The sequence below is a fragment of the Leuciscus leuciscus genome (genome assembly GCF_965113295.1).
Source record: "Leuciscus leuciscus genome assembly, chromosome: 1".
NCBI lineage: Eukaryota > Metazoa > Chordata > Actinopteri > Cypriniformes > Leuciscidae > Leuciscus > Leuciscus leuciscus.
The window spans coordinates 27911014-27928130 of record NC_138725.1 but is presented as its reverse complement, the minus strand read 5'-3'; the positions used below and the strand labels follow the sequence as shown (position 1 = coordinate 27928130).

The 17117-nt window shown below is 39.4% G+C and overlaps 2 protein-coding genes across 3 annotated transcripts in view; one reads left to right on the top strand and one right to left on the bottom strand.

The window, feature by feature from the left end:
- The window catches only part of LOC309497856 (uncharacterized protein), a 606947-nt gene extending 590300 nt beyond the window's left edge, over window positions 1-16647 (bottom strand). Inside the window, exons 1-6 of one of the 2 annotated variants that reach the window (XM_082168196.1) lie at window positions 16445-16647; window positions 15956-16051; window positions 6162-6221; window positions 5411-5980; window positions 4749-5345; window positions 196-2436 (exon numbers count right to left, since the gene is read on the bottom strand). In XM_082168196.1, the coding sequence (XP_082024322.1) occupies window positions 196-2436; window positions 4749-5345; window positions 5411-5980; window positions 6162-6221; window positions 15956-15977 (3490 nt within the window). In that variant the 5' untranslated portion in view covers window positions 15978-16051; window positions 16445-16647. The remainder of the gene's footprint in view (window positions 1-195; window positions 2437-4748; window positions 5346-5410; window positions 5981-6161; window positions 6222-15955; window positions 16052-16444) is intronic. The other variant, XM_082168195.1, reaches the window with a different exon arrangement.
- Window positions 1-17117, top strand: part of LOC309502917 (GTPase IMAP family member 5-like) — a gene marked incomplete at its 3' end in the record, with an annotated part of 149437 nt that overhangs the window by 121446 nt on the left and 10874 nt on the right. The gene's annotated exons all lie outside the window — the stretch shown is intronic.

The following is a 17117-nucleotide window of genomic DNA, read 5'->3' as shown; positions in this document are numbered from 1 at the left end:
TTTAGTTTTTTACAGTGTGTGTCAAGCTTACAGACGCAGAAAAGTGCGTCACACTATAATGATGATTGAACAGTCAGAATCAGGGCAGAAATATTTAAACACTGAAATCAAACACAGTGAATGCAAATATCATCTTGCACTGTAATATTTATATTTCACAGAATGTTTTACATTGAGTTCTGAAGTTCAACTTACTCTCTGTGTGATCAGTAACTGGACTTTGTTTCTGGTGATGTTCAGATTTCTGTTTTTCTTTTTTCTTCTCTTCTTTTTTCCGTCTCTCATCTTGTTTTTCTTTTTCCCACTGCATTCGTTCCAGTTTCATCTGCTCAAGCATTTTACTCTCCTTTTCTTCTCTCTCTTTTATTAGTGTTTTATATCGTTCTTCTCTCTCTCTGAATGTGTTTTCTTCTGCTTCATGTTTAGATTGAAGATCTTCTTTCTCTCTTTCCATTCTCTCTCTCTCTTCTTTCAGTCTCTCATTAAATTCATCACAATCTCTCTGTTCTTTCTCTCTTCTTTTCTCATCCTCTTTTTCTCTTCTCGTCTTTTCCTCTAGTTTCTGTTTCTCCCATTCCTCTCGTTCTCTCTTGATCTCCTCACGCATCTTCTCCTCACTCTCTTCTTTCTCTTTAACTTCTCTTTTATATTGTTCCTCTCTCTCATTAAACTCTTCTTCTCTTCTTTTTCTCTCTTCATCATTCCTCTCTTTCTCTTCTTCTTGTTTCTCCATCAGCCCTTCTTTCTCTCTCATTAGTGTTTTATATTGTTCTTCTCTCTCATTAAACTCTTCTTCTCTTCTCTTTCTCTCAGTTTCATGATTCTGTCTTTCATTCTCTATTGTCTTCATCAGTCTGTCTATTTCTGTGTCATATCTGATCTGTAGATTTTCTTTTTCTTTCTTCAGATTCTCATTTTCTCGCCTTATTTCCTCTATCTCATGTTTAAATGTCTCTCGTTCTTTTCTCATCTCGTCTCGTATCTCTCTCTGATGTTTCTCTTGTTCTCTTATTTCTCTTTTGAGTTCCTCTTCTCTTCTCTTTCTCTCTTCATCATGATTCTGTTGTTCTTCCTCCATCATCATTCTCATTCTCTCTTTCTCTTCTTCATGTTTCTTCATCAGTTCTTCTTTCTCTTTCATTTCTCTTTTAGATTGTTCTTCTCTCTCATTAAACTCTTCTTCTCTTCTCTTTCTCTCAGTTTCATGATTCTGTCTTTCATTCTCTATTCTGTTCATCAGTCTGTCTATTTCCATCTGAAATTGGTCTTTTTCTGTTTTTATTTTCTCCCTTTCTTGCCTCATTTCCTGTATTTCATGTTTAAATGTCTCTCGTTCTCTCTTCATTTCCTCACGCATCTTCACCTCACTCTCTTCTTTCTCTTTCATTAGTGTTTTATATTGTTCTACTCTTGCATTACACTCTTCTTCTCTTCTCTTTCTTTCTGTTTCTTGATTCTGTCTTTCATTCTCTATTCTTTTCATCAGTCTGTCTATTTCTGTGTCAAATCTGATCTGTAGTTTTTCTTTTTCTTTCTTCACATTCTCTTTTTCTTGTCTCCTTTCCTCTATCTCATGTTTAAATGTCTTTCGTTCTTTTCTCATCTCGTCTCGTATCTCTCTCTGATGTTTCTCTTGTTCTATTATTTCTCTTTTGAGTTCCTCTTCTCTTCTCTTTCTCTCATTGTCATTATTCTGTCGTTCTTCCTCCATCATCATTCTCATTCTCTCTTTATCTTCTTCTAGTTTGTTCATCTCCTCTTCTCTTTCTCTGACTCTGTCCATCAGGATCTTCATCTGTTGTTCTTGTCTTTCTCTCTCCATCTGTCTGAACATCTTACACGAGTAGAAACTCCCTCCGTTTTCTTTCACCATGTTGTCTATCTTCTCCAGTAGATCAGACACCTGTGTTCGGTCTCCAGTCTGATTATTATTGAACACATGATATCTGTTTCCACAGGCTTCAATCAGGTTCATCAGAGGAGATCCAGGTTCTCCCAGATACTGATCAATGGTTTTGTTCTTCAGGAAATCTCCTCTGGTGAAGAGCACCATGGTGTACATTAAAGATTTCTCACCAAACGTCTCTTGGATGATCTTCACTGATGTTGCTTCTTCTCGAGTGAATCGTTGTCCTAAGTTGAGCACAATGATGAACACATGCGGTCCAGGCAGGATCATGGAGATGCAGTTGCTGATTTCTCTCTGGATCTCTTCATTGGTCAGTTCAGTATCAAACAGTCCTGGAGTGTCGATCACAGTAACGTGTCGGCCGTTGTTGTCAGATGTTTCTCTCTGACTCTCTTTAGTCACAGATCGGTGAGATGTTTCTGCTGTAAACGCATCTCTTCCTAAGACTGTGTTTCCTGTTGCGCTTTTTCCAACTCCAGTTTTTCCCAGTAGCACAATCCTCAATTCATCTTTGTTTTCACATGAACCTGAAAATATAAAAACAGAACAAATCATACTGGAATTTAAGAAAACATCTTTCATTCATTCAAGTCACAAGATTATCAGAGGATTGGGGTAAGATGAGTCAATTTTCACCATTTCATTATTTTGATGAGTCAAAAATATTCTTTGTTATACATGTATGTATACCAATTCTTTAAAAAACTGACACTCAGGGGAATACAGGAAAAGTAATGATAACCACTAACCAAACATGCAACATCACTGCAAGACTCAACACTGGGGAGAACTAAGGGCTTAAATACACAAAGAGAGGTAATCAACTGAACAGTTGTGTGAAACTAATTAACAACCAAGAAAACTAACTAGGGAACACAGAACACAAGCAAAATGGGAACATAGTACTGACTGAAAAAGAAACCAAACAGAACTAAACATAACCCTGACATTATACCCCCCTTCAGAAAGGCATATCCTCGCACCATAACTGTATTTAACAGTCTAAAACTGAGGAGGGAGGGTGGGAGTCCTGGGGCAGATGGGGTGCAGGCGAAGGGCAGGGAACTGGCAGAGATGACGGTGGGAGGGACCAAGGCGGTGATGATGGTGGGAAGATCCAGGGAGGACCGGGGAGCAGGAGTAGCCAGACAGTGACCCAGAGAACAGCCAGGATGATGGTGCACTGTAGAGTCAAGGGGCGGAGGAGGCATGCTGGAGACTTGGCTGACAAAAGCAGGGGGACAACTGACGGAGACGGAGACAAAGCCGAAGAAAGTGGAGACCCAGGCGGGGACAAAGAGCTAATAAGACCACACAACATTGATGGCTCTAGAGAGCAAGGTGGAGCCCTAGCAATGAGCATCCGAGATGGAGCCAGGGTGCCAGAGGACTGAGGCGGAGCCGGTGGGACTGAGGACCAAGGCAGAGCCAGAGGAAAAGCAGAGCCTGACGGAGCCATAGGGGTGGGGGGATGAAGCGCAGCTGAAGGCTTGAAGACCGTGATGCAGTTAGAGCAAAATCTGATCAAGTTAAAGCTGGAGGAAAAAGGGAGCCGGTGGAGCCTTAAGGATGATGGGCCCAGTTACAGCTGATGGAGGCAAGATGGAGCCGACTGGTCGACGAGCCGAGGTGGAGATATGGGCTTGGCAGACCCTCTTGATTAGGTGGAGCTGGAGACCAGAAGACCTGAGGTAAATCCACAAAGCAGAGTGGTGTTAGAGTAGAAGCCGAGGGCCTGAAGGGCAACAGTGGAGGCGTGGCTGAGGAACTGGCTGTTATTGAAAGAGGAGGTAAGAGAGGAAGGCTGGGCAAAATCATTAGAGACACAGGAGACTTGGAGCTTAGTGGGACCTGTGGAGGCACAGAAGACTTGGAGCTGGGCTGAACCAACAGATACACACTATACTTGGAGCTGGGTGGGACCAGCGGGGACACAGGAGACTTGGAGCTGGGCAGAAACAGTAAGGACACAGGAGACATGGAGCTGGGTGGGACCAGTGGGGACACAGGAGACATGGAGCTGGGTGGGACCAGTGGGAACAAAGGAGACTTGGAGCTAGGCTAAGCCAGCAGGAACACAGAAGACTTGGAGCTGGGCTGAACCAACAGAGACACACTATACTTGGAGCTGGGTGGGACCAGTAGGGACACAGGAGATTAGGAGCTGGGCTGAACCAACGAGGACACAGGAAACCTGGAGCTGGGCTGAACCAGTGAAGACACAGGAGACATGGAGCTGGGTGGGCCCAGTGGGGACACAGGGCTGAAAGCCCAGCTCTCCAAAGCTTAATTTACATTAAATGTACATATATTAAAGTGTATATTGTGTTTTATTTGACTTGACTGTACTTTTATTTAATCCAAAGCTGCGTTCATATTTATTTTAAAAGGGCTTTTAAAACCTGCTAAGAGTTATCCACCCAAGAATAAGCCTAGAACTGCTTTTCTGACGGACTGATATTAATGACATAAATAGGGATGCACTGATACTGACACCAGTATTTGGGTGTCGGTCCGATACTGTGCTCGTAAAACTACCCCGATACAACCACATTTTTTGCGCGGGCAAAATCTTTATTTCAAATGTAGGCTATGCTATTGTTGCTATTATTGCTATTAGGCTATTGTAGTAGTTCTGTGATAAAAATGATACATTTGAGTAATTGAATAACAATTGTAATGTTTAATTTTGAATTTGATATTAAATATTCTGTGGAATGTTAAATGCTGCAGTTCTGCTGTTTACAAATACAAATGTCTAAAACACTATAGAATAAATCTCTACTGCAGGATTTCTAGCTCCATAGTTTTAGAATTTAACTGATTTTCTGGTCATTACCTCGTGGCAGTAAATGTGTCTCTAGTGAATGAATTTTCTTTTTCATCTCTTCAAATTGCAGCAGTTTTTTCATCTGTGCCTCCAGAAATGACTCTGTAGAGAAAAACTCTCCTCTGTTTTCTTCCAGCATCTGCTCAATGTTCTCCATCAATGTGGACACTTGTGTGGTGGGACCAAAGAAATGATGTTGTCCTCCAAAACTCTCAATGACAGACTGTGTTTCTTCATTGAGTTCTGCTGTCTGATGATCTGAATTCTGCATTATGAGGATCATGATGTGTTTGTTGATTCTTGAGCTGAAGATCCTCTGGATCTCCTCCATTTCTGCTTTGTCTTCATCAGTTAGTGGCGCATCAGGAATAATGAGGAGGAAAACATGAACTCCAGGATCACAGTGAGACACACATTGGAAAGTCTGACGCATCACTTCCTCTGAGAGCCGATTGAGAGCTGGAAGCTCCACCAGACTGATCAGACGACCATGAAGCTCCACGTCTGATCTTCTGTCTGTCTTCTGCAGGATCAGCTCTGATATGGAGGATTTTAATGTGCCGTCGCTCCCGCACACAACCAGATTCAGCTTCTCTCCCTCTGAAACTGATAGAAGAACATTTAAAAACTGTTAATTTATCACTAGAAACATCAAATATCATCACACTCACGTCTTTCTGTGGCATGTTGCTCCATTGTGAAATACTGTGAAGCTTCAGCACAAACCAGGTGCCGTCCATCATTCATTTTCACAATGTCCTCAAACGTCTGCAGAAGATCATCAGGAGAGCTGCTTCCCTGAAGACTGAAGTGCCTGTTGCAGCATTTCTGAATGATTTTCTGTAGGATGTCATTGGTTTCAGTCGGCTCTTGTGTGGTGAGTATCAAGGTGTGTTGATGAACGTCCTCAGAGAAAGAGTCCAGCACCTTCTCCACACACTCTTGATCTTCTGCTGAACACTGATCATGTTTGAGGAGCAGAACGATCACATGAGGTCCTGGATCACACAGATACACACACTCTCTCACGGTCTGTGTGATCTGACGGAGTGACAGATGTGTCTGGAGCAGCTGAGGACTGTTGATGATGGTCACATGTCTGTCCTTCAGTCTTCCTCCGACTCTCTCCACAACATCTGGAGGAACTTCACTGTCAAACGCTGCTCGCCCTAATAAGAAGTTTCCTGCTCCACTGTTTTCTGGCACACTCTTCCCCAGCAGAACAATCCTCAGATCGCTCACTGAAACACATACATGAGCAACATGTTATGACATCAACATCTTTACCAAACTGGAAAACATCAGCAGAAGCTGCTTTCAAGGTCTGAATTTCACATTTTTGTTTAGGAGGGACTAAAACTGACCATATTAATCACATATGTTCATGAAAGTTATTCAGTGTTCATCTATATAAAGACTTACTGGAGGGTGGGTCTCTCGATTTGCTGCTTCTTCTCCTGCGAGCAGAACCGCGAACAACAGCTGCAGAAACAAAAACACTTGCATTTGGATCTTGATTATGACTCAGTAATTCCACATGTCAGCTTCTGCAGGTTCTCGTTTTATTTTTTCATGTTTTTCAAAAAGCAACAAATGTAAAGCCAAGTACTTCAACTTAATTCTAAATGCTTAAAGGGGACAATCTGACTTTTTCTGTGTTTAAGTGCTATAATCAGTTCCCTTGTGCAACTACCAACCCAGAAAACGTGAAAAGTGACCCAGTAACTTTGTTTTGGTAAGCCTTTCTCTGCAAGAATGTAAAAAAAATGAGCCGATCAGATTTCGCTCCCCTTCTGACGTAGGAAGGGGATCTTATTATAATATTACCGCCTGTTAATCTGCACATTTCACTCACGGCGACATCATTTAGTTTTCACAAGCGACAACAGTGTAACCAGTTCTAACGTGATGACAAAAGTTTGAGCAAAGCATGTAAACTGTTCTGTCGTCGGCTGCACAGACGAGCACTGAACACTATTAGACTTATTAGTCTTATAAAGACTTCAGGGATCTGTGAACACTTGTGTAAAAGTTAAACATGACGGTACATGCAAGTCGATGAGATGAATCAGTGTCACTCCACAACAACTACATGTAACATCTAAATGTATCCACTAACCATTCATAAATGTCCATTTGTGTCTAAAAGTTTAACCTCTTCCTGAGTCTCTCCGTAAGGCTGCAACTCGCTTCTGGTTATTTCTGAGATTCTGGATATGTGAAATTATTTGCATGTTTTGTTATTGCCGGAGTATCTGAAACTCGTGTAAAGGATCGGCCTCTTCTGGAGGCGGGGAGCAGCAGCTCATTTGCATTTAAAGGGAAACACACAAAAAGGGGCAAATTTGACAAGCTATAATAAATGATCTGGGGGTATTTTGAGCTGAAATTTCACAGACACATTCTGGGGACACCATAGAATTATAATATGTAAAATGTCACTTTTAAGTACAATAAAGTATAGGCATTTTTTCTACTGTAAGTAAGTTAGACACTTTTAAGTGAAACTTCCCAGTTAACTTTTTTCCTGCCATTGAAGGAATTATCCAGCTTTCAGTGTTTTCACTCTTATACAGAAGGGGGTGCTATTACACATCTTCTGAAAGAGTACAGAATCTCCTGATCAAAACGCATGCGAAGAAGAAGCAGAAACTCAAGGAAGAAGCATTGCTGACGCACATTTAGGTCTGTCGCGATAACCGCAATATTGTAGTACAAAGCCAAGCGCAGAAGATAGTAACCGCAGCAACTGTGATATTTGCCATTTTAAATAAGTTAATAATGATAACAAGGCTGTGTTTATCATGGTGATTTGTACTGAGGTTTCGTGGATTTGCAATTAACAAGCCTAGACAGTGATTGAGAGAGATGGATTGAGCGCGTGCGATTCTACAGTACATCTGTCTTTGAGGTCAAGTCATATTCGTGAAAAGGTCGCCGTGTCTAAGGAAAGCGAAATATTTGTTGTATCATCCTTTTAACCTTTAAGGGACCGTTCACATATTGCGTCTTTTGCGAGCTCTACATAGCTGTCATAGCATTGACAGACGCCACGGGAGCGAAATCGCTTTGGAAACGAGACAGCGGCACTCCTTCCATGCGCTAAATGGCGTCTCTATTAAGTGAAGCATCAGCTTCAGAGTTACCCATGCGACGCATTGCTGGTCAGCTGAGCCTTAAAAAGTGAAGCTCAAAGTTAAAATAATTAACACCTTGTTTCAATACATCTATCTTTTAATGAATCAGCATTTTGAACGTGTTCATTGAATGAATGGTTTAAAGGGGTGGTTTACTGCTTTTTTTCGTTGCATGATTGTGTTTATGGGGAGCAATATAACATGTCTTCGTGTGTTTTTTGTTGTTGTTGTTTTTTTGCCTTATTTTTCATAAATTTCACCTTTATTGTAAGCCGCTTTCTCCTCTGTCATTTGAACGACCGGTTGACTTCCCGATTCTATGAAACCACTCCCTCAGAAACAGGCAATGGGCTCAGATTGGTTAGTTGGGCCGGTGTGTTGTAATTGGCTAAACTGCGTAGTGCACGTTGTCGGAAACTTCACGCCCATTACCTTTACGGGCGAAAGTTGCATGTGCTCCGGTCAAATGTAAATAATGGTGTCAATACTGCCGTATCAGTTTGAGCCAGAATCAGACCCAGAAAGCGGCAATGAAGAGAGTCAAGCAGAACCTCCGCAAACACGGCTCTTACAAAACGTTTCTGAATGGTACATTTTTATATTATTATTATTCTATTCTATTCTATTCTACTATTATTATATAAGAATTTAGATACTTTGTTACTTGAAAATGCTACTGCTGCTTGTTAGCTTTTGAGATACGGTTTTCTCCTGATTAAACATTTAATAACTGAATACATGACTGAGTAATACCGTTTTTTAAAGTTATTGTTTTATCGATTACATATCATTTTTTGAACTTTATACACATTTGTCTTATACACACAAAATAGCATCGAACTAACTGGCTACTATAAACAAACAGCGTTGGCATTGGTTTATGTTCTTGATCAAATCGAAAAATTACGTCATAAAGTATACATGGAAAATACATTAACAAAATTAGTACATAATTACAAATTCAGGTCCAAAATGTTTGTACGCGTTTGTCATAGACACAAACTAGCATAACTAAGTGGCTACTAAAGCCAGCGCTGGCATTTGTTTACGCTCTGATAAAACTAAAACATTACGTCTGAAATTATACATGCAAATACATTTAAAATGATTAAGTCTTACTTACAGGTTGTGGCCCAACAACTGCTGCCTCTGGTTTTAAAATTGGAACTGCTTCATGTTTTAGTAACAGTTTCTTATTGAATCCGGCATTGAATTCGTGGAGATTATAGAAGCTGTCTTCCGTAAAATGCGCAGCACAGAGAGCTAAATTACGATGGTAATTTTCAGGAACATAATCAAACATAAATTTTAGCCATTGTTGACGAACTACAGCGTCCGTAGGAAGCCCGAACACAGAAGACCTGACAGCTGGGTGAAAATAACACACTTTCGACGGCATGGCTACAGCTCTCCACTATAACTCTTCCTCTTCGACAAAGCCGCAGAAATATGACCATGCCCCCTTTTCTGCATATTCCGGAGGGAGGGTTGATGTGGGTTAGTTACATATAAAACCCGGGAAGTATCTTGTTGTAGTCCCATTTCGAGAGGTTTTTGTAGGCATTAAACTTCCTGATTTTTAAAAGACGATATCTCTGCTTACGTTGAACTTTCAGCGCAGCAACTTTGCAGATACTGTTCATACACCAGCAGCAACAGTACACACTATTTAAAATGAAAAAAGTGAAATCGCAATCAACCACCGCCTTAATAGTCTCAGCCTCAGACGTCACGCCCACGGAACGTTGGCTAATAACGTCTGATGCATATGGTACACTTAACTGGAAACACTTCAGGAATGTCGAAGTCGTCATCTGATTGGTTGAATTTTATCGGATTTCCGGGGGGCACGAGTGTCGCGTTTATTTTCGGTCCGCCGGGAAACAAAGCGCAGACGTGTGATTGCGGAAGAAAAACTGTTGTGTTTACATGAGTGACAATGAGCATTTATCAAGATCAGCTAAACGTAGGATTCTCAAAAGTATGCGAGGTTCATGGCATATACTCTTTATGAGATGTCCAGGAGTTTTGTTTGAGGCACTTAGTGGAGACAAAAAGACGCCATTGTTGTAATACGTGCACGAACAGATCAATGACTTACTGCTTGTTTTCTTCTCCTTCTTTGATTTTCTATGCTGACTGACTTGTTGCACGCCGGTCTGTTGTTGTGGGGACATTTCCACACCCCGAAACGTGACGCTGAACGAAACGAACTGTAATTGGTTGTTTGACATGTCGGTCAAACGGCCTTATGGGCGGGCCTTGGCCGAAGAAAGCTGCTATGAATTCCAGACCTTCAGCCGTCAGTCTGAAGGTCTGGCTACGCGATGACTACCGCTTTAATGACTAACTCAAAGACACTACCTTGCCACCACCTAGTGGCGTAACAATGTAACTGTGCGCTGAGTGACAGCCTGTCTATGTGCAGAGACGAAGGCCCTGTCCCAAATGGCAAACTTCATATGCGCTTTCGGTCTTGTTGACTTACAATGCCTGTCACGTGCGAGTGTCCATCAGGGTGTCCCATTTGTCCTTTTAGGTCTCAGAAGGGTGCTCGTGCTTTTGCACTTTTGAAATTAACACTTCTTCCCGACAGTCACAGCAGCATTACGTCACGAAAGTGCGGACTCGTAGGAAGACTGCGAGCAGAGCCGGATTAACGCAAAGGCAAACTAGGCACGTGCCTAGGGCCCGATTGGCGGGATGGGGCCCAGACAGAGGGACAAAAAAAATTAAATAATTACAAATGTCCTATCTACAATTTATTTCAATATTTATTAATTAACTAAAAATAGTGACGATGTTTATCTTAACCATAGACTGTTACATTACTGCAGTTAAACCAATGAATGTGTCCGTTACAAAGCGGGTGCCGGCTTCTGAAAGTATGTGTAACGAACGCATCCATCAGGTGCTGCGAGGCAAAAGCCTAATAAGCACACAAAGAAGCACAGCTCATAATGCAGGTGTGTGAGTTGTCGTCATCTATTTTGGAGTGATTGCAATGTATTCTAAATATAAACTTGTACTGTAGATCAGCTTCATTTCTGGAAAAATCATTCACCGCTTTATTACGAGTTTAAAAGAGCGCGAGCGTCATTAACGTGCCCAGACGCGACGCTTTGAATTTGCGCGTACAATGAATAACATCGCGTCGGGAGCTGACTAGTAAAAAAGCTACAAAATTAAAAGACAAGACGTCTGTATTCTAAGTTAAAAAGCCAACACACTACAACATTTTTAAATGTTTCAAATAAAGGATCTCATATCTATGGGTCCATCTTCTAAATTCTGCTGATGATTAGATTATACCCTGACATTACGCCAATAATATCAGTTTATATATTTTTTTCTGCTCCGTAGCGATCGTGTCTTTCTCTTCCACTTGATTTGTGTATAGCATATTTAAGGTAGCAATGCAATATAAAAGCACTTATGCTCATCTACTGAAGTGGGATTCTGGAACTGTGAATAAATTGAATAAAACAGCAAAATAACAACAACAATAACATCTTCATTAAACAAAAAAGAGATTACCTTAGATAAAGTTTGATTAATATGTACATACAGTACCGGTAAAAGTCTGGACCCATTACTATTTTTAATGTTTTTGAAAGAAGTTTATTATTATGCTCTACAAGCCTGCATTTATTTGATCAAAAATACAGAAAAAAACAGGAATATTCAGTAAGGATGTGTTAAATATATAAAAAGTGATAGTGAAGACTTTTTTTAAAACAACTTTTTAATAATCACAAATCCTGAAAAAAAGTATCACAGGTTATAAAATAAATATTAAAGGAGAAGTTCACTTTTAAAATGAAAATTCTGTCATCATATACTCACCCTCATGTTGTTTCAAACCTGTATGAATTTCTTTCTTCTGCTGAACACAAAGGAAGATATTTAGAAGAATGTCAGTAACCAGACAGTTTTTGGGTCCCATTGACTTCCATAGTATATTTTTTTCCTACTATGGAAGTCAATGGGACCCAAAAACTGTCTGGTTACTGACATTCTTCTAAATATCTTCCTTTGTGTTCAGCAGAAGAAAGAAATTCATACAGGTTTGAAACAACATGAGGGTGAGTATATGATGACAGAATTTTCATTTTAAAAGTGAACTTCATTTCTAACATTTGATAATAAATCAGAATATTATAAAGTTTTCGGAAGGATCACGTGACACTAAATTCAGCTTTGCATCACAGAAACATAAAGTATAGTAAAATAGAAAACCATTATTTTAATAATATTTCACTATATTATTTTTCTGTATTTTTGATCAAATAAATCCAGGCTTGATGAGCATAAGAGACTTCTTTCAAAAACATTAAAAATAGTAATGTGTCCAAACTTATGTACTGTGTAAGTAAAAATATACTGCTTTTAAAATTAAATGTTGTATAAATAAAAAGGTTAGGAATTTGTTTCAAGTGTTTTTTTATTGGGGGTGGGGGGCCTCCAACATGAATTTTGCCTAGGGCCTCCTAATGTCTAGAACCGGCCCTGACTGCGAGTACTTAGGTGCCATTTGGGACAAAATCCCCAGTGTTAAATTAAAACTGCTCAGTGTTTATATAATCCACACACTCAGAGTGTTATATGGCCCCGTTTACACGTACATGGCTATTTTGACAAACGGAGACATTTCCCTTCGTTTGTGTCCTTCATTTACACGCAAACGGAGAATTCGCGTCTGAAAACGATTCTTTCTAAAAACTCCGGCCAGAGTGGAGATTTTGGAAAAACTCTGTTTGCACGTTTGCATGTAAACTGAGAAAAACAAAGTTTTAGGCAGCGACGTCACAGAATGTGACTATTTTCGGGATTCTGATTGGCTACCGTGGGCTTGAGCTTCTCGTTACACTGCCACCTACAGGTTTGGCATGCTCTTGACAGCATATACACAGGTTCGTGTGCACGATGTTATTTTTGAAAACGAAGAGGGGTGAAATGTCCGTTTATGAAAATAGCCATTCACGTGTAAACGTAGCCTCATACATTTTAATTTTCTCCTTCAGTGATCCTGCTTGTTATCATCAGGTGTCTTCAATAATGCTCAATCATCACTCAATTAATCACTTAATTATCTCATTAACTTCAACATTGCTTCAGTGTTACTTATAACACTCTGAGTGTGGACTCATATAAACACTGAGTTAGTGTTAATTTACCACTGGGGATTTTGCAGTGTATCACACTATTGAGCCACTCAAAATAATTCACCACGACAGCCCTATACGCACATTGTAGTTTTTGACAAAAAAAATTCTCAGCTTTTTGCTCAAAATGTTTTTTTTTTTTTATTAAACATACCCATATTCAAATGTTGATTAAAAAATGCATTAATGCATGAAGCTAGAATAAAATGTTTTGGTAACACTTTATTTTAATGGTCACTTTGAACATTCTGTTTGCAACCCTATATCAACTAACTTTCATTAGAGTATTAGTAGACTGTCTGCTTAATATCTGCTAACTCTTTATTCTGATGCTCCTCAGACAGATATTATACTGACTATAAGTAACTTTGCAACTACATGTACTTATTCTGACCCTACCAGTCTGCTAATACTCTAATGAGAATTGGTATACATAAAGGTGCAACATAACAAATGTGTTGAAGGGATCAAAATAAAGTGAAACCAATAAACCAACATTTTTGTTGTTGTTTAAAAGCAGAGGCTGTTCTTTCTTTTGATATATTGTTCAGATATTCATACAACAAAATATTCTGGGGGCCATGAAAAGTTTGTGAAAATTATCAAAAACTCTGTTGGTGGCTGGCAAAAAAAAAAAAAAAAAAACTCTGGCAAGGAAATTGTTTAAAAGATACAAAACAATCACAGTCCCCCTATTCAAAACTACAGGAAATACAGTGGGGCAAAAAAGTATTTAGTCAGCCACCAATTGCGCAAGTTCTCCCACTTAAAAAGATGAGAGAGGCCTGTAATTTTCGTATTTTTTTTGTAATTTTCATCATAGTAATTTTGATAGTAAATCATAGTAATTTTCGACAAAATCAGAAAAAAATTTCAGAAAATCACACTGTAGGATTTTTTATGAATTAATTGGTAAATTCCTCGGTAAAATAAGTATTTGGTCACCTACAAACAAGCAAGATTTCTGGCTCTCACAGACCTGTAACTTCTTCTTTAAGAGGCTCCTCTGTCCTCCACTCGTTACCTGTATTAATGGCACCTTTTTGAACTTGTTATCACTATAAAAGACACCTGTCCACAACCTCAGACAGTTACACTCCAAACTCCACTATGGCCAAGACAAAAGAGCTGTCAAAGGACACCAGAAACAAAATTGTAGACCTGCACCAGTCTGGGAAGACTGAATCTGCAATAGGTATGCAGCTTGGTGTGAAGAAATCAACTGTGGGAGCAATTATTAGGAAATGGAAGACATACAAGACCACTGATAATCTCCCTCGATCTGGGACTCCACGCAAGATCTCACCCCGTGGGGTCAAAATGATCACAAGAACGGTGAGCAAAAATCCCAGAACCACACGGGGGTACCTAGTGAATGACCTGCAGAGAGCTGGGACCAAAGTAACAAAGGCTACCATCAGTAACACACTACGCTGCCAGGGACTCAAATCCTGCAGTGCCTGACGTGTCCCCCTGCTTAAGCCAGTACGTGTCCAGGCCCATCTGAAGTTTGCTAGAGAGCATTTGGATGATCCAGAAGAGGATTGGGAGAATGTCATATGGTCAGATGAAACCAAAATAGAACTTTTTGGTAAAAACTCAACTCGTCGTGTTTGGAGGAGAAAGAACACCATACCTACTGTGAAGCATGGGGGTGGAAACATCATGTTTTGGGGCTGTTTTTCTGCAAAGGGACCAGGACGACTGATCCGTGTAAAGGAAAGAATAAATGGGGTCATGTATCATGAGATTTTGAGTGAAAACCTCCTTCCATCAGCAAGGGCATTGAAGATGAAACGTGGCTGGTTCTTTCAGCATGACAATGATCCCAAACACACCGCCCGGGCAACGAAGGAGTGGCTTTCGTAAGAAGCATTTCAAGGTCCTGGAGTGGCCTAGCCAGTCTCCAGATCTCAAACCCATAGAAAATCTGTTGCCCAGCGACAGCCCCAAAACATCACTGCTCTAGAGGAGATCTGCATGGAGGAATGGGCCAAAATACCAGCAACAGTGTGTGAAAACCTTGTGGATACTTATAGAAAACGTTTGACCTCTGTCATTGCCAACAAAGAGTATAAAACAAAGTATTGAGATGAACTTTTGTTATTGACCAAATACTTATTTTCCACCATAATTTGCAAATAAATTCATTAAAAATCCTACAATGTGATTTTCTGGATTTTTTTTTCTCATTTTGTCTCTCATAGTTGAAGTGTACCTATGACGAAAATTACAGGCCTCTCTCATCTTTTTAAGTGGGAGAACTTGCACAATTGGTGGCTGACTAAATACTTTTTAGTTTAGTCAGTTTAGTTTATATGTTCCTGCATAAACAATTTATATTATCATATTAACATATGAAAAGCTGTCATCCAATATACAAATGGACCTAGACTCATTGAGACACGGTTTGAACGGATCAAAGATAAATAAATAACTTAAATAAATAAATAAATAAATAAATCCGGCCCACATCTGGTACCGGAGGATTCCACACAGTCCAGTGGGCCGGATCTGGGCCGACACTATGTTGCTGTCTGGGACAGAATGAATGAGTGCTATCAGACTTCCAGTTCTTAAAGGAAACAGTGACAAACATCTGGATGGTTCTCAGTGTTAAATGAACTGATCAATGACCAGCTGTTCACAGGAGATCTCAATATTACACTACACACTCCTTCACTGAAGGAGAACACTTATAACTTATTTGTATTCTTGAACTTTCGTCGTTCACACATTTAGTGATTGTTTTTAATGTAACCATTGGCTCTGTTTCTACATGATGATCCTGTTTGAGTTGAGCCCAGCTGCTTATAGTTTGAGATAATCAGTTATTATCTGAACCAGAGATGACTGACTGATGACTGATGTTGATTCAACTATTAATATCATTCATTGATTCATAACCTCTGACCTCTGCTTTCTCTGCTGGACATGATGATATTCTGTTCTTTCTTCAGTCTTCAGTGGATCATCTTCTCTGACTTCTGACGTCTGTCTCTTCATCATCCTGTGAGAGATTATAGTGATTTTATTTCATTAACACACACTAATGAGATCATGTTACCACACCACAACATTTATTTTAATATGATAATACTTTAATATGCCGTTGTTTAAAACTATTCTGTATGGGAGTTTGTTTTCTCCAAAACACACACATTACTGATTCTGATTCACTATTCTGATAAAAACTGAATGATTGTTTTGTGTGTCTGTGTATTTGAGCAATGAGCATCTTATTACAATAATTTGCTCAAAGATATAATAATAACTTACCATATTTGATTTAATCACAAAACAAGAGTCATTTGAGAAATTTGTTTAGCAACATGTACAATTTGTAATAAAAGTGTATGCTACAATACATTTGCACATTTTGCACTTAAAATAGAAGACGCACCATCTTAGATTGTGTTTTGTTTCCATGTGAAAGTGAAACCAACCATTTCTGCAGCTCATACAGTTACAATTACACTCCAAATTAATATAAAATCGTAATTTTGTGTTGTATATCAAATTTGCATATTGAATTACGCTCCACAAACAGTGTCTTTTCAGTATTAGTGATACCTGCATGTCGAGGTTTGTCATTTCCTTCAACAAAGCAGGAAGAAATATGTGTGGGCGGGTTTAGTGACGTCACAGTCATCCAGACCAATCCTAGCATGGCAAGACATTTTAGCTTAAAATGTTCCCAGTGTTACTCATCATAATTGTATTTTTATGTAAGAATAAATTAGAGAGCAAAACAATTTAATTCTTACTAGTAAAAATTACAACCAGAGAGCTCTACAATTAAATTTTTACATGTAAAAGATATTTTTAATACCTGATGTAATATTTCTCATCATTTATTCAGAGGGTATGAACGATTGTTTTTTATATCCATTTTCTTGACTGGTGAAATGGTGATAAATCAAAAACCTTTTTGATAAATCGTTTTTCTGTAGCCTACCTCGGCGATTAACTTCTCCACAATGTCTTCTGCCATTTTAAATGCGCGAGCCCTTAAAGTAGAATAGATTCTACTTGGCTGTCAGTGTTTTATCGTTCAACAGCTGGATTTTTTTTTT